A 17,754-nucleotide genomic window follows, 5' to 3' on the forward strand; every position below is an offset into this window, starting at 1 on the left:
GGAGGGTGAAAAACAGGACCCCCAGAGGTTCGGACCTCCAGAGGCTCCAGAAAACCAGGGAGGGCAAAAACGCTCCCACCCCAGTGGTGCAGCAACCAGGCCGAGAACCCCTTGCTAAAAATTTTGAAGCCCACCCCTGAAGAGATCCTCTACGATTCTGGACTTCCTTGGTGGGATGGATACATGTGAACATAGAAAGAAAAACAGAATAGTAGAACAGAAGAACAGAACTGGAAGGGATCAAGATTGCAAGAGCTGCCATCAAGGCAACTGTTAAGATACAAGCAAGGGTGGGTTCCTGGCAGTTCTAACCTCTTCTATAGAAGAGGTTCCACAAATCTACAGTGCCGTTTAGAATCAGTTAGCTCCCTCCCCCCGCCCATCTGCATATCATCAAGATGAATTCTGGGAGTTGAAACTCACAAGTCTTAAAGCTGTTAGGTTTGAACACCCCTGGGGTTTATTTTTTCTAAAGGGTTAGGGGTGCAAGGGTCTTGTAACTTGACAGCTTTAAGACTTGTGTGCTTCAAATGCCAGAGTTTCTGAGCCAACATTTTGGTTGATAAGCAAGAGCGTTGTTAAGTGAGTTTCACCACATTTTACAAGTTGGCCATACCCACCCAGTCACATGGCTGACAAGCCACTCCCACCCGGTCACATGGCCGGTAAGTCACTCCCACCCGGTCACATGGCCGGCAAGCCACTCCCACAAAGCAGGCCACACCTACAGAAGATGTTGTAAAAAATTTTGAAACCCACCACTGGATACAAGTAACCTGAGTCCGGGCTAGGACTGTATCGTGAGAAAGACCCTCCCGTGTTTCTCACAAGGATAAAAGAAAGACATGGGGAAGCAGATCCAGATTTCTCCTATAATCGTTTAAGGGAAGTAGTGTGAGCTTGTGTAACTGTGGTTCCCTAGACTGGATGACCATTGAGCGCTGACAGTTCCCTTTTTCTGCCCTAGAATAGCATCCCATCTGGGCCCCTATGAGACTCAGCTATTTGGAACTGTTCAGAGCATTGGCACCCAAAAGGCACTGCGTAAGCAAAGGAAGAAGAAAGAGAAAGAAGAAAAAAGAAGAAAAAGAAAATGAAGAAAAGGGGAAAGAAGAAAAAGAGAAAGAAGAAAAAGAGAAAGAAAGAGAAAAAGAAGAAAAAGAGAAAAAGAAAGAAAAAGAAGAAAAAGAAAAAGAGAAGAAAAAGAAAGAAAGAGAAGAAAGAGAAAGAGAAAAAGAGAAAAAGAAAGAAAAAGAGAAAGAAAGAAAAAGAGAAAGAGAAAGAAGAAAAAGAGAAAGAAAGAAGAAAAAGAGAAAGAAAGAAAAAGAAGACAAAGAAAAAGAGAAAGAGAAAGAAAGAAAAAGAAGTAAAAGAAAGAAGAGAAAGAGAGGCAAACAAGCAAAAAGAAGAAAGAAAAAGAAAGAAGAAGAAGAAGAAAAGAAAGAGAAAAAGAAAAAGAAAGAGAAAAAAGAGAATTCCATGCAACTATAACAGGACACGGTTGATGGCCGTACTAGAAATTTCTCTTCAACAGAAAGATCACTATAAAGGCAGTCCTTGACTTACAACCATTTTCACATGACCACTGCAGCATCCCCACAGTCATGTGATCAAAATTCAGACGCTTGGCAACTGTCTTGTATTTATGACGGTCGCAGTGCCCCGGGGTCATGGGATCCTCTTTTGCGACCTTCTGACCAGCAAACTCAATGGGGAAGCCAGATTCGCTTAACAACCTTCTTATTAACTTATCCCCCTACAGGGATCCACTTAAAAACTGTGGCAAGAAGGGTTGTAAAAAATGAGGCAAAACTCACTTAACAAATGTCTCACTTAGCAACAGAAATGTGGGGTCGTAAGTCGAGAGCCACCTGCGTATGATACCAAATCTCAAAGATTTTCAGAATAGCAGTGCTCCAATTATACCGTAACCCCCCCTGCAAATGAGCAATCCGATTGAAGATCAACGTGGGGAATTAATTGGCACAGCAAAAACTAATTTAACCCAAGAAATAACAAGTTTAAAAAGGAGAAGGAGGAGGGAGGGGGGGAAGCGGGATCCATCTGCTGTGCGATGATCAATGAAAACTGACCTTATTTCCCTTTTTGTAAACAGCGGGCCACTGGGAAGGATCATCAAAATAAAGGAGAATGTTCTCACAACATTTGTTCTTCAAAGAGAAGAAGAAAAGAGAGTGTTACGCGCTGTCAGCAGCACAATTTTGTAATTGCAAACATGTTCTGACCCCCTCCTCCATCCAGTAACGAATGCCGAGACAAGCTTAACTGGAATGTACTTTAATTAGCAAAACACCAAAACCTCAGTGACTGAAAGCCAAGGAAACAAACAGATAAGGACCTTGGCAGCAACTCAGACAAACTCAGGCAGCAATAAACACAGATAAGGCTTGGCAGCAATCCAGCCTGCCAAACTCACAGTACTGTCCTCCGACATTCAATCCTGCGTTGACTTCTACAAAGAGCGCCGTGTGCACAAGCAGTCTTTTTTATAGTCTGGAGAGGAGCCTAATGACCACCAGCTGAGTGCAATCACCTCCTGTAATTGCGTAATTGTTCCTGACGCCAAGTAGCTCTTCGATGGCGTGCATCCAGGAACAACTCACTGCTGGCTTCTGGATCACTCTCCCTTGTCTCCTCCCCACTGGTCCAAGGCTCAGGCACCACCTGGTGGCCAACCAGTCTCTCTGAGCCCTGCTTGGAGTTGGAACCCTGTCCAGGGTCCTCCACATCCTCCAGGGCCGACTCATAGGGCCCCTTGTGGTCGGAGTCTGGTGGCAGCTCCAACAGCTCCTGCTGAGCCACAACACAAACCTATCCAGGGCGAGGGAGAAATTTTGTAGGCTGGGAATGGGGAAAGGTATCCCTAAAAAGGAGGAATGCAACATTGAAAGATACCTCTGGGTAGCGGAACTGAAAATCCAGGCGTCCATAATCGGAAAAGAAGCAGAATCTAGTCAAAAACACCCAATCCTGGAGTGAAAAGGAGAAAAAAAACATGTCAGTTTTGATGAAGCTCAATATTTATATCAGTGTTTCTCAACATCAGTACATAGTTTTAAGATGTGACTTCAACTCCCAGAAGTCCCTAGCCAGAAGAATTTAGAATTTACAGAGTTGGAAGGGGCCTTTGGAGGCCTTCTAGCCCAACCCTCTGCTTAGGCAGGAAACCCTATACCATTTCAGACAAATCGTTATCCAATCTCTTCTTAAAAACTTCCAATGTTCCAGCCATTGGCTATTTATTGGAGTTCAGAGGCAGAAACCTGGAAACACAACAATGTTAAGTCCTTGAACATGCCAATTTGTGCCCAGTGGAAAAAGCTCCCACTTTATTCTGGAAGGGATTGCCCTAATATGCACGTATCAACAGCTTGATCTTGAATCCATCTAGTTACTATAAGGCCCATTAATTTAATAGAGTGCAGTGCATCAACTGAAGAAACCTACTCGATATGATCTGGTTTATAGCCACAAGTGCCTCTTATAAGATTTATAATTACTGGGAATGAATGTCTGGGTGCTTAAACTCTGAAATGAAATGGACAAATGGGAATGACGAGGGGGGGTTTTTTGTAGCAGGGTGAAGCATCACAGAATCATAAGGCTGGAAGGGACCTTGGAGGCCTTCTAGTCCAGGAGTCCCCAACCCGCCCCTGGTCCGTGGACTGGTGCATGTAAGGATGTAGTATGTCAGAAACCAGGCCGTGCAAACAAACGAAGAAAGTCTCATCCATGGGATGCAGGCGGCACGCTAAATCATGCCCCCTCCGGTCTGTGGAAAAACAGCCCCTGGTACCCAAAAGATTGAGGGCTGTTAGTCCAACATTTAGGATTTAGGATTTTATTGGGTTTGTATGCCGCCCTATTCCCGAGAGACTCAGGGCGGCTCACAATAATTCTATAATTCCACTGTAAAAATAGGATAAGCTGAATATATTAATAGATAGTAGAAATACACCGAAGGGAGGAGTAGAGGGATAGAAGGAAGAGGGGTAGAGAGGGCGGGAGAGAGGACCGGAGGGAGGGTGAGAAGGAAGGGAGGGAGTGTACCAGGAGAGGGGAGTCGTAGAGGGGGAGGGGAAGTAGGATAGAGGGGAAGGATGGAGGGAAGATGGAAAGTTGGAGGGGGGGCGAAAGAAAGGGTGTATGGAGGGTCGAAGAGATACATTGGGTCTTTATTTGGGGGGGGGGTTGTTGACAAGAGGAATGGCTGTGTTTATTGTTTAATGTTATATGACCCCGGTTATGCACAGTATATATGGGACTGTATGAAAATGAAAATGGGAAATAAAAAACACATTTACAAAGTAAAAAAGGGGGGGAGGGATACAATAAATAAATAAATAAAATAAAATAAAATAAACAACAATTTAAAATTATACAACAGCCGTAACCTCGAATGGGGCTGGATCGTTCAACAGCCCCAGGCCTGCCAGAACAGCCAGGTCTTAACTGCTTTGCGGAAGGCCAGGAGGGTAGTAAGGGTCCGGATCTCCACGGGGAGATCGTTCCAGAGGGCCGGAGCAGCCACAGAGAAGGCCCTCCCCCGAGGAGTCGCCAGCCGACATTGGCCAGCAGATGGAATTCGGAGGAGGCCTAGTCTGTGGGATCTAATATGTCTTTGGGAGGTGACACCCTGCATTTGTAGATGAATCATTAGAGGTAGTGAAAGGTTTATAGCAGGGGTGAAATCCAGCAGTTTCTGACAGGTTCTGGAGAACCGGTAGCGGAAATTTTGAGTAGTTCAGAGAACTGGCAAATAAATGCCACCTCTGGCTGCCCCCAGAGTGGGATGGGAATGGAGATTTTGCAGGATCCTTCACCGGCAACGCCCACCAAGCCACGCCCACCAAGCCACACCACGCCCATCAAGCCATGCCCACAGAACCAGTAGTAGAAAAAAATTGAATTTCACCACTGGTTTACAGCCAGTCGCAACTTGGGTTTATGGGAAGGCCTCCTGAGGGTTTTCTAAGCAAACTAAGTTATAAAGATTTACTTCTAGATGTGTGAAAAGAAGGAGTTAGCCACACATGCCAATAGCGACCACCGATAGCAATAGCCCTTAGACTTATATACCGCTTCACAGTGCTTTTATAGCCCTCTCTAAGCGTTTTTTTTACAGAGTCAGCTTCTTGCCCCCAACAAGTTGGGTCATTTGACCCACCTCGGAAGGAAGGAAGGATGGGTCAACCTTGAGCCTGGTGAGATTCGATCTGCCAAATTGCAGGCAGCCGGCAGGCAGCAGAAATAGCCTGCAGTACCGCATTCTAACCACTGCGCCACCACGGCTCATGGTAGCCCCATTCCCATTTTTTCTTAATTAAATAGCATAAAATCAAACACAACCCCGATTGAGCCATCACGGCACACCCCATTTGTAGAAATGGGCATCAGGTTTCCATAACCCTGTTTTCTTTTGGTTTAGTTTAGCTTTCTTTATTGTCATTGCCCATGGTACAACGAAATTAAAGCCGTTGCTTTAAATTAACAGCCTGCAAGCTTTTGCTATCTCACAAACCTCCTATTATGAAGCCTTCAATACATCTGAACTCTGCTTATTCTACAGATCTGCTAACTGCACCATATTTGGGAGAAACATCCCTGCCGAGTGCAATGTTTCCCCCTCTTTTCTGCAATTTACACCGTGTTCACATTCAGTGGTAGAAAGAGAAGGAAACAATAGTAAATAAAGCCCGATCCATCCTTTCGCCGCAGTTCCTTTTTTCAGTGCTGAGCTAATTAACTACATGACAAGCCAAGCATTTATTCTGGATTCATTCCTGCTGACTTGGAAGGGATCAGCCATATTCCAACTTTTTTTTGGCATGCACAATTTTTAAATTGTGCACGCTCAGATAATACATACCCGATTGCCCTACTCGAGAGCACGCAGTGAGGGAACTACGCTTACTTTACAACAGCCGATAGAAAGACAATGGTGTGAAAAGCCAGGTTCTACATTTAGGCAAGAAAAACCAAATACACAGGTGTAGGATAGGTACTAACTGTGAGAGGGATCTTGGCATCCTAGTGGAGAAACACTAAATATGCGCCAGCCGTGTCCTGCAGCTGCTAAAAAAGCCAATGCAGTTTTTCTTAGGCTGCATTAACAGATGGAGAGAATCAAGATCATGTCAAGTGCCTTGGTAAGGCCACATTCTGGATATTGCATCCAGTTTTAGCCACCATGATATAAAAACAGATGTTGAGACACTGGAAAGGGTGCAGAAAAAGGAACAAAGGTAATTGGGGGCCTGGAGGCTAAAACAGTTGCAGGATCTGGGTATGTCTGGTCTAACGAAGACAAGAACCAGGGGCAACATGATAAGCGTCTTCCAATATTTGAGGGGCTGCCACAAAGAAGAGGGAGTCAAGCTATTCTCCAAGGCACCTGAGGGCCAGACAAGAAACAATGGATGGAAACTAATCAAGGAGAGAAGCACCTTAGAACTGAGGAGAAATTTCCTGATAGTTAGAACAATTAGCCAGTAGAAGAGCTTGCCTCCAGAAGTTGTGAATGCCCCAACACTGGAAGTCTTTAAGAAGATGTTGGATAGCCATTTGTCTGAAACGGTATAGAGTTTCCTGCCTAGGCAGGGGGTTGGACTAGAAGACCTCCAAGGTCCCTTCCAACTCTGCTATTGTATTGTATTGTATATGCCAGTTATATAGAGCCAGGTTGGTCTATTGATGAAGTGGTGTAGGGTTTCCTACCTAGCTGGGGGGTTGGACTAGAAGACCTCCAAGGTCCCTTCCAACTCTGCTATTGTATTGTATTGTATATGCCAATTATATAGAGCCAGGTTGGTCTATTGATGAAGTGGTGTAGGGTTTCCTACCTAGCTGGGGGGTTGGACTAGAAGACCTCCAAGGTCCCTTCCAATTCTGTCATTCAATTCAACTCTAACTCTGCTATCCTGTTATTCTGTTAAGTCCCCTTCAACAAGCAGAACGTTGTGAGATCATCTTGAGCTTGCAAAAGGCCTGGGAATAATTCACTTCTGGGATCTGGCTCAGAAATACTTTGGGCCGAGGAAGAAAAGATAGGAAAACAGCCAACAAACTTGATGGATAAGCACTGTGCAAACGCTCGCTGCTTATCCACGCATATGAATATACCTATTTATCAAAGCGAGGTGCTTTCAGTGAAGGAAATGGTTTTTTTTTTGAAGAAGCTGGCTCCTTTTCACCTCATCCTTTCTCTTCCCTCCAACTCTCAACCCCATCTTCTTGCTCTGTTTTTTTTTTAAAAATCCCACTTGTTCCCATGGCAACAACCCATGCTCCTGGTTTCCACGGAAACCGTACCAGAGGCTGAAGCAGGCAGAGGAAACAAATGAAAATCTGGGGCAAATGTGTAGGGAAGAATGGTGGTTTTTGGGGGGTCACCTGCTCGTGCTTTCTTCCCGGAGATCAGGCAGAATGTTAAGCGATTCACCGAGATTCTGATTTTCCTCTCCCTAACCACCACCACCCCCAAATTAAAAGCTGCCGAAACTGCAGCCAAAAAAAGACATTCATGAGGCCTGCTGGATTGCAAAGGATTTGCAGCCAGGCTCCTAGAAGAGCAATAATAGGTTTTTGGGGGGGGAGGAAACAGTAGCTCCTTCTCTGATCGCAGCTCCACATTTGCAAAGAGGTTGTGTTTTTTTTACTGGCCTATTAATAGTTGTTTTGCAAGTTGCTATTATCCTATCGGTCAATTACAGGATATGTGTGGGATGTAGAACATAGAACACCAGGCAAATAGTTATCCGATCTCTTCTTAAAAACCTCCCGTGTTGGAGCATCCACAACTTCTGGAGGCAAGTGGTTCCACTGGTTAATTGTTCCCATTTTCAGGAAATTTCTCCTCGGTTCTAGGTTGCTTCTCTCCTTGATTAGTTTCCACCCATTGCTTCCTGTCCTGCTTTCAGGTACTTGGGAGAATAGCTTGACTCCCTCTTCTTTGTGGCAGCCCCTATTGGAAGACTGCTATCATGTCTCCCCTAGTCCTTCTTTTCTTTTCTTTTTAATAAAGATTTTTATCAACAAACATGTAAAATACACACACACAAAGGTTAGACGTACACCACATTTATACAATACAGTACGAACAGGAAGTTCCTGTTTTTTTATAATAGCCATCATCAATCGATACCGCTCACCTTATATTATTTCCCCTTCTATTGTATTTCATTTGGATTTCACCATTCTTAACCCTCTTATTTTACTCATAACTATTGTTTTTTTGAGTTTTGTTATATTCTTTCATTGATTTTTGTTTCTTTCCTCCATCCACCTATACCATTTATCCCATATCTGGTAGAATTCTGATTCTTCCTTTCCCTGGATTTCTTTAGTTACTTTGTCCATTTCGGCACAGTCCATAACCTTTCTTATTATTTCATCTTCGCTTGGGATTAATTTGTTTTTCCATTTCTGGGCAAAGGCAATCCTTGCCGCCGTAATTATATGTAGTATTAAATACTGGATTTCTTTTTTGTATTTCACAGACATAATTCCTAATTAAAAAAAACTTCAGGTTTCCATTCTATTTTAACCCCTGTTATTGCCTCCAGCCAATTTTTGATCCTTTTCCAAAAAAAATTTGCCTCCTCACAGGTCCACCATAAATGGTAATATGTTCCGTGTATTGATTCGCATTTCCAGCATTTGAGGGAGGTATTTGTTAAAATTTTAGCTAACCTTGTTGGTGCCAGGTGCCATCTGTAAAAACATTTTATACTGGTTTTCCTTGTATGCCACTGATAGTGTCATGTCTCCCCTAGTCCTTCTTTTCATTAAACTAGGCCTACCCAATCCAGTCCATTCAGAATAGAGCTGGAAGGGACCTTGGGGGTCACCTAGTCCAACCCACTGCTCAAACAGGAAACCCTGCACCATTTCAGGCAAATGGTTGTCCACTTTCTTATTTAAAAACCTCCAGTGTTGGAGCATTCACAACTTCCGGAGGCAAGTTGTTCTATCGATTAACTGTCCTGCTGGGAAAATTCTCCTTAATTCCAGGTTCCACTTCTCCCCTTGGTTAAGTTTCCATCCATTGCTTCTTATTTTTCCTTCTGGTGCTTTGGAGAATGGGCAGCCTCTTAGATATTGGAAAACAGCTTAATCATGTCACCCCCTCTAGACCAGACATTCCCGATTCTTGCATTTTCTTTTGCATTTCTTCCTACTGCTCTGGCCTGTGGTAGAAACTTCACTCTTCCTTCAATCCTTGTTACCATTACTACGATAAAGAACTGAATGAAGGGACACAGATGCCACAGTCTTCCAGATAGCAGTTGAGTGAAACTACCCAAAGGATTGATTATAATACGCCCACACACACACAAACACACACACACACGTGTTAAGTGTTTTTACACGTTGCCTTTTGAAGTCGCGGCTTTTCTACAAGGTCGCGTTCATCTGTCAACCCTCTCAAAACATAGATCAATAGATGCCAGTCCTCCGAGACCAGCAAACTGCAGAACACAGAAGCCTATTTATCAATCAGAATTTATTAATATAGGTACCACTCGGTAATGCCTTGGTAAGAACCACACTTAAAATACTGCATCCAGTTTTGGTCGTCACAATGTAAAAAAAAAAAAGATGTTGAGACTCTAGAAGAGGGGTGTCAAACTAAATTCCATTGAGGGCCGCATCAGGGTTATGTTGGACCTTGGAGGACCGGGGAGGGGGGAGGAAGGTGACCATGGTCATGGTGGGTGTGGCTGCAATGGACGTGGTCATGGTGGCTCAAGATGCGCTTTTTCACAGGTTCAAAATGCGCTTTTCCCCATCCTGCATACTGCAGGCTACTTCAGCTGACTGTTAGTTGCAGTTCGGCGGTTCAAATCTCACCGGCTCAAGGTTGACTCAGCCTTCCATCCTTCCGAGGTGGGTGAAATGAGGACCCAGACTGTGGGGGCGATATGCTGACTCTGTAAACCGCTTAGAGAGGGCTGAAAGCCCTATGAAGCGGTATATAAGTCTAACTGCTATTGCTATTGCTATCCCTTCTTTCTTTCCGCAGTGCAGCCTATTTTCGGCCAGCTGAGTGCTGATGGAGGCCACAGAGGCCGAAAACGGGCCACGTGGGGGCCCCACATGCTCCCCGCAGGGATTGTTTGGGCCAGCAGAGGCACTACGGGCCGGTCCTTTGATATATCCAGGCCAGATTTAAACACCCCGGGGGCTGGGATCCGGCCCACGAGCCTTGAGTTTGACACCCCTGCTCTAGAAACAGTGCAGAAAAAGGCGGGGGGAGATGATTAGGGGATTAGAAGCTAAAATATATAAACAACAGTTGCTGGAACTGGGTGTGTGTAATGCAAAGAAGGACTAGGTATGAAATGCTAACTGTGTTCCAATATCTCAGAGGTTGCCACAAAGAGGAAGGGGTCAAGCTATTCTCCAAAGCCCCTGAAGGCAGGACAAGAAGCAACGGATAGAAACTAATCAAGGAGAGAAGCTGGAACTAAGGAGGAATTTCCTGACAGTGAGAATGATGAATCGGTGGAACAACTTGTCTCCAGAAGTTGTGGGTGCTCCAACAATGGAGGGAATGAGATTGTCTGGAATGGTATAGGGTCTCCTGCTTGAGCAGGAGGTTGGACTAGAAGATCTCCAAGGTCCCTTCCAACCAGGGGTGGGTTCCTGCCAGTTCTAACCTCTTGTATAGAAGAGGTTCCACAAATCTACCGTGCCGTTTAGAACCGGTTCCAGCTCCCTCCCCCCGCCGGCCCGCACATCATCAAGATGAAGAGTGAGAGGAGGAATTCTGGGAGTTGAAGTCCACAAGTCTTAAAGCTGTCAACTTTGAACACCCCTGGGTTTTTTTTTTCTAAAGGATTAGGGGTGCAAGGGTCTTGTAACTTGACAGCTTTAAGACTTGCGTGCTTCAAATGCCAGAGTTTCTGAGCCAACATGACTGGAGGAGGAATTCTGGGAGTTGAAGTCCACAAGTCTTAAAGCTGTCAACTTTGAACATCCCTGGGGGTTTTTTTTCTAAAGGGTTAGGGGTGCAAGGGTCTTGTAACGTGACAGCTTTAAGACTTGCGTGTTTCAAATGCCAGAGTTCCTGAGCCAACATTTTGGTTGCTAAGCAAGAACGTTGTTAAGTGAGTTTCACCACATTTTACAAGTTGGCCACTCCCACCCAGTCACATGGCCAGTAAGCCACTCCCACAAAGCAGGCCACACCTACAGAAGAGGTTCTAAAAAATTTTGAAACCCACCACTGCTTCCAACCCTATTCTTCTGTTAATGTTTCTTGGTCAATAATGAACTGGGATTAAAATAGGACAGCGAATCCCCATTTCAACCTCACAACTCTGCCTTGGATTCCGTAAGGAAGTGAATTTATGTCCCCTAATTCTCAACTTTGTTCCATTTGCTAGTTCCTGGACCAGTAATATGCTAGCTAGCAGACAAATAACCACCCACCCCCCAACTCTACCCAATAACATTTCTGTTAATATAAAAAATAATAGCCTCTCCTGGTAATTGAAAGATGGAATAGGGGATTAGCTTTGGTATACAAGATCCGCTTCATGCAATCTTTTTAATAAAATTTGCCAGTTGGAAAAACGGTAACGATCCAACGTCCTCTGATTTTAGGGAAAAGGGGGAAAAAAACTATATGGCAAGACAATTTAATACTGCTATCTACCTATTTGGTGCCAAGCTCCATGATAACCACCAAATGGGAAGGATAGAAATGTTCCTAGTTTCTTGCTGACAAAGCTGAAGGTCATGTTGTCTAATGGTTACAGTCCTGGAAGGGGTTACATGGGGGGTGGAAACTGGTGCCAGGTTTGAGGGTAGCAACTCTTCCAACAGTGGAAGCTTTGCCCCGATGGATTAATATGCCCTATGCTTCATATCGAGTCTTAACGGGCACGAAATAGAAAGGGTGAAATCCTGTTTAATCTATATACTACTTAAGAGATAAACAACTCCAGCCCAGTCAAAATAGACTATTTCCCCCAAGGAAACAGAAAGAGGCCTCCTCACCAGCAATCAATGCCCAGATGAGCAGAGATACACACCAAAATTAGTATTAAACCAACAATCCAGAAACAAACAATACCCCAATCAAGGAACCACCAACTCAGACAAAGAAAGTAACAATAAACAACAACCGAATCAGGAAACCACTGAGACCACCCTCGCCAACATTGGCAGGGCGAGTTATAAAATGAGAGCAAAGCCTACCCGCTTCTAGCACTGATGATGTTACCTAGTTGGATCATGAGACGTCTGCAAGTAATCAACCAAGCTCAGAAAACATAAGGACCTCACAGTCCCAGTCCTCCTCCTCCTCCTCTTCCTCCTCCTCCTCCACCTCCCAAACCCTATTCCCTTCCAGCACTGATGAAGTTACCTAGTTTGGTAGTGAAACGTCCACAAGAAACCCACCAAGCTCAGAGAGGACCCCTTTTTTCCTCCTCCTCCTCTTCCTCCTCCTCCTCCTCCTCCCCCTCCTCCTCCTCCACTTCCCAAACCCTATTCCCTTCCAGCACTGATGAAGTTACCTAGTTTGGTAATGAAATATCTGGAACAAAACAACCAAGCTCAGAGAGGACCCCACTCTCCTCTTCCTCCAAAACCCTACTCCTTTCTACTACTGATGAAGTTACCTAGTTTGGTAATGAAATGTCTGGGAACAAACAACCAAGTTCAGAGAGGACTCCACTTCCCTCCTCCTCTTCCTCCCTCAGTCCCTTCTAGCACTGATGATGTTACTTAGTTGGGTAATGAAACATCTGCCAAAAAACACCCAACCAAGCTCAGAGAGCAGCAAGGGCCCCGCTACCTATTACTGCTGCCGGCTGCTCTGGCTTCCATTGGCCACCCTCATTCGTCTCTTTGGATGCACGTAAGTGCACTGGCTCCTGCCAATTCGGGATTAACGTTTCGTACATTTAATGAAGTGAAGGCTATGCTCTATGAAGTCAGCCTCCATAATGATCAACGCGTCCTTAAAGCATCCCAACCCTTCGGGGGCTCTCCTGTTGACAAGGAAAAAGCCTCTTCCTCTAAAAGTTGTTTGCACTCTCATCCTTTGGAACAGACAATAACACTGTGCCAAATGAATTTATTTAGGAAAAAACAGGATGTATATGCTATATGCACACACACATACAGTGTGTATATGTGTATGTATGTATATATGTATATGTATGTGTGTATATATATATATATATATATATATATATATATATATATATATATATATATATATATATATATATATAAAAGCATACACACAAACACAGAATGTGTGTGTGTGTGTGTGTGTGTGTGTGTGTGTGTGTGTGTGTGTGTGTTCAAAGTCACAACCCCTGGTATGCCCCAATTATGGGAGGAAGCTAACTGCTTCCATTCTCTGTCCATCGGCTCGTCACAAGAGACCGTCCAGACAGAACGCTGGCTCTTTGGCTTTGAAACGGAGATGAGCGTCTCCCCCTAGAGTCGGGAACGACTAGCACAGATTTGCCAGGGGAACCTTTACCTTATATATAAACAAGCACACACACATAGTATATACAGTGTGTGTGTGTGTGTGTGTGTGTGTGTGTGTAGATAGATAAAGAGATGGATGGATGGATGGATGGATGGATGGATGGATGGATGGATGGATGGATGGATAGATAGATATAGATAGATGGATAATAGAGATATAGATATAGATATAGATAGATGGATGGATGGATGGATGGATGGATAATAGAGATATAGAGATAGAGATGATAGAGATAGTTAGTTAGTTAGTTAGTTAGTTAGTTAGTTAGACAGACAGACAGACAGACAGATAGAGATATAGAGATAGAGATGATAGAGATAGAGATAGAGATAGATAGATAGATAGATAGATAGATAATAGAGATAGAGATGATAGAGATAGATAGATAGATAGATAGATAGATAGATAGATAGATAGATAGATGATAGATAGATAGATAGATAGATAGATAGATAGATAGATAGATAGATAGATAGATAGATAGATAGAAGATATACAGTAGATAGACACACTCATCACACACATTATACATACTGGTATACATATACTATATACATATACGTGTATACACCGTGTCTGCACACAACACCTCTTGTCCAGCACTGGAAGGCTGAATCACGGCCCCCCTTTGTATCCGATTCACCGTAATGGCCAACATTGCTCCCAAGCCTGGGAGAGGAGGTGTCAGGCACACCCCAAAGGCAAGTCTAGACTTCCTTCGGCACTGGGAAGGCGGAGAACCTGCCAAAGACACCTGCGGTCTGGAATTTAGAATGATCGAGCACCATTTTCCCATTTTCACACATACCTCAGATGGGGGAGCAAAGACTCCCGAATCTTTTGTTCGGGTTTCTCCTCTTCCTCCTCCTTCTCCTTGCAGAAAAAGAACACCCAACTAGGAGGGAAGAGGGGCTGGGCATGGAATCCATAGGGTGGAGGGGGAGATTAAAAAAGAAGGGGGGGTAGGACCAACTAAAGAGCATGTGTGATCTTTCTGGGCTGGTCCAAGGCAGGATCTCAGAGGCAGCTGCCTCTTATGAAAGGGGGATGTGTGGAGGGGGAGAGAAGGGGGAGAGAGAAGATCTCCAGGGAGGGAGGGAGGGAGGGGTACAAACACACCACCCCCGCCCCTTCGCATCCAGGACCACCGCAGGAGATGCCAAAGGGCTGGGATGCCAGCTTGAGAAACCCAGGCCCAGGCGAGAAGGGGGCCACCTCGGATCGGTTCTGCCCACCCACTCCCTTCCCCTCTTCCAAGGCAATGCTCCCCCCCCCCCCGCCTCCAAAAAAAACAAAGCTGCAGACTCACCTCTTTGGTGCTAAGGTTGCCCTTCACGTATTTGCCCCAGCACCATTCGGGCAGCAGCATCAACAGCAGGAGCTGGAGCCTCCGAGCCCCCGGGAGCCGCCGCAGAGGCTGGGACGGCTCCATCCTCAAGCCTCCGGGCCAGCTCTCCGCCGGCTGGGCTCCCTTCCCTGCGCGCTCCCGTTTAAAGAGATACGATCTCGGTTGCGCCCCCCCCCCCTCCCCACCTTCCCTTTCTTGACTGGAGACGGAGACGCTGCGTAGACCTGAAGCAAAAAAGAAACATCCACCCACCTTCTATTTCCAACCCCCCCCCCTCTTTATTTCCTTTTGGTGGGGAGGGGGAAACGGAGGGGAGGTCCTGTAGGACTGCCTGTATATCCTCTCCATTGCATTCCGATCCTGGAAGAAAAGAGAAGGAAATAAAAGTCAAGAATAACTGGCATTGGCTTCGTGGGTTTCGAACAAGTCTAAGCGGACCTCGATTTGGGTCCCTGGCTTCTGTTCTAGATCCACTTCGATCCTGGTTCTAAGCCCTCCAACTTCTTTTCTTCCTCCCCTTGATGCAGTAGAGGGCAACGCAACTCCCTTAGGGACCTTGGCTCTCGCAACACACCAAAGACACAACATAATTTCGATTTGGGTCCCCGGCCTCTGTTCTAGATCCACTTCCATCCTAGTTCTAAGCCCTCCAATGCCTTTTCTTTCTCTTCTTGATGCAGTAGAGGTCAATGTAACTCCCTTATGGACGTTGGCTCTCGCAACACAGCAAAGGCACAACATGGTTTCGATTTGGGTCCCCGGCCTCTGTTCTAGATCCACTTCGATCCTGGTTCTAAGCCCTCCAACTCCTTTTCTTTCTCCTCTTGATGCAGTAGAGGTCAATGCAACTCCCTTAGGGACCTTGGCTCTCGCAACACAGCAAAGACACAACATGGTTTCAATTTGGGTCCCCGGCCTCTGTTCTAGATCCACTTCAATCCTAGTTCTAAGCCCTCCAACGCCTTTTCTTTCTCTTCTTGATGCAGTAGAGGTCAATGCAACTCCCTTATGGACATTGGCTCTCTCAACACACCAAAGGCACAACATGGTTTCGATTTGGGTCCCCCGCCTCTGTTCTAGATCCACTTCGATCCTGGTTCTAAGCCCTCCAACTTCTTTTCTTCCTCCCCTTGATGCAGTAGAGGTCAACGCAACTCCCTTAGGGACCTTGGCTCTCACAACACACCAAAGACACAACATGGTTTCGATTTGGGTTGCCGGCCTCTGTTCTAGATCCACTTCGATCCTGGTTCTAAGCCCTCCAACTCCTTTTCTTCCTCCTCTTGATGCAGTAGAGGTCAATGCAACTCCCTTAGGGACCTTGGCTCTCGCAACACACCAAAGGCACAACATGGTTTCGATTTGGGTCTCTGGCCTCTGTTCTAGATCCACTTCAATCCTAGTTCTAAGCCCTCCAACGCCTTTTCTTTCTCCTCCTGATGCAGTAGAGGTCAGCAAAAGTCCCTTAGGGACCTTGGCTCTCGCAACACACCAAAGACACAACATAGTTTCAATTTGGGTTGCCGGCCTCTGTTCTAGATCCACTTCGATCCTAGTTCTAAGCCCTCCAATGCCTTTTCTTTCTCCTCTCGATGCAGTAGAGGTCAACGCAACTCCCTTAGGGACCTTGGCTCTCGCAATACACCAAAGACACAACATGCTGTAGAGTCCCTCTGCTTGGGCAGGAGTTTGGACTAGATGACCTACAAGGTCCCTTTCAACTCTGTTCATCTGTTCATCTTGGGGGTGGTGGTGTCGGAAGATAACAGGGTGAGTTTTCACCAAGGAGTCAGGCTGTCTTGCCTGCCAAGTTTACAGACAACCTTGAATACACAGTTGTAAGCATGAAGATTGGTTGTGTCACTTTTTCTGTCCCCTGCCACAGGGTTATAAGTCAAGGGCTACCTGTGCTCCGGTCAGCGGAGGCCCCCTTGCAGGGGTGAAATTCAGCAGGTTCTGACAGGTTCTGGAGGATCGGTAGCGGAAATTTTGAGTAGTTCAGAGAACTGGCAAATACTACCTCTGGCTGGCCCCAGAGTGGGGATGGAATGGGGATTTAGTAATATCCTTCCCTAGAGTGGAGAGGAAATGGGGATTTTGCAGTATCCTTCCCCCTGGAGTGGGGATGGAATGGAGATTTTGTAATATTGTTCCCTGGAGTGATGAGGAAATGGGGATTTTGCAGTATCCTTCCCCCTGGAGTGGGGATGGAATGGAGATTTTGTAACATCCTTCCCTGGAGTGGGGAGGAAATGGGGATTTTGCAGTATCCTTCCTCTGCCATGCCCACCAAGCCATGCCACAGAACTGGTAGTAAAAAAAAAATGAATTTCACCACTGTCCCGGTGTCCTTTTCCAGGGTTGGAAAACTATGGCAGATAGTGTAAATATGGTGCGTGCTAACTGAGTTTGTTTACCTGAGTTTTATTCATTGAGTTTTGAGTTTATTGAGCTTTACTTATCTGAGTTCTGTTTAGCGACATGAACATTTATATAGCCTCCTGTCTTATAATCAATTCTCTCTCTCTCTCTCTCTCTCTCTCTCTCTCTCTCTCTCTCTCTCTCTCTCTCTCCCTCCCTCCCTCCCTCCCTCTCTCTCTCTCTGCCTGCTCTGTTAAGGTGAGAGACAAAAAAATTGCCGTCAAGTCTTTCAGAGTTTCATTGGAATTATCAGATTCTGAGCTGAATCCAAAAACCTTACACTTCTATTTTCCCTCTTGGGAAATGCCTTGATTTGCATTTCTAGAACTTCCGTATGATTTGTATTTTAATTATCAAATCGGTGACATTGGCGTAGCATAGATTATTGGTGTTTCCTCCTCCAGGTTTAAAACCATGCTCATCTTCTCAAAGTCCAGCCTCTCCC

At 45.4% G+C, this 17,754-nt stretch overlaps 1 protein-coding gene across 1 annotated transcript in view; it reads right to left on the minus strand.

Annotated features, from left to right (window-relative positions):
• Positions 1–15,011, minus strand: part of TMEM145 (transmembrane protein 145) — a 33,755-nt gene extending 18,744 nt beyond the window's left edge. Inside the window, exons 1-3 of the mRNA XM_032228074.1 lie at positions 14,850–15,011; positions 2,917–2,991; positions 2,094–2,171 (exon numbers count right to left, since the gene is read on the minus strand). Coding sequence (XP_032083965.1) covers positions 2,094–2,171; positions 2,917–2,991; positions 14,850–14,972 — 276 coding nt within the window. The 5' untranslated portion in view covers positions 14,973–15,011. The remainder of the gene's footprint in view (positions 1–2,093; positions 2,172–2,916; positions 2,992–14,849) is intronic.
• Positions 15,012–17,754: the final 2,743 nt, after the last annotated feature.

This window comes from Thamnophis elegans, chromosome 12, assembly GCF_009769535.1.
Source record: "Thamnophis elegans isolate rThaEle1 chromosome 12, rThaEle1.pri, whole genome shotgun sequence".
NCBI lineage: Eukaryota > Metazoa > Chordata > Lepidosauria > Squamata > Colubridae > Thamnophis > Thamnophis elegans.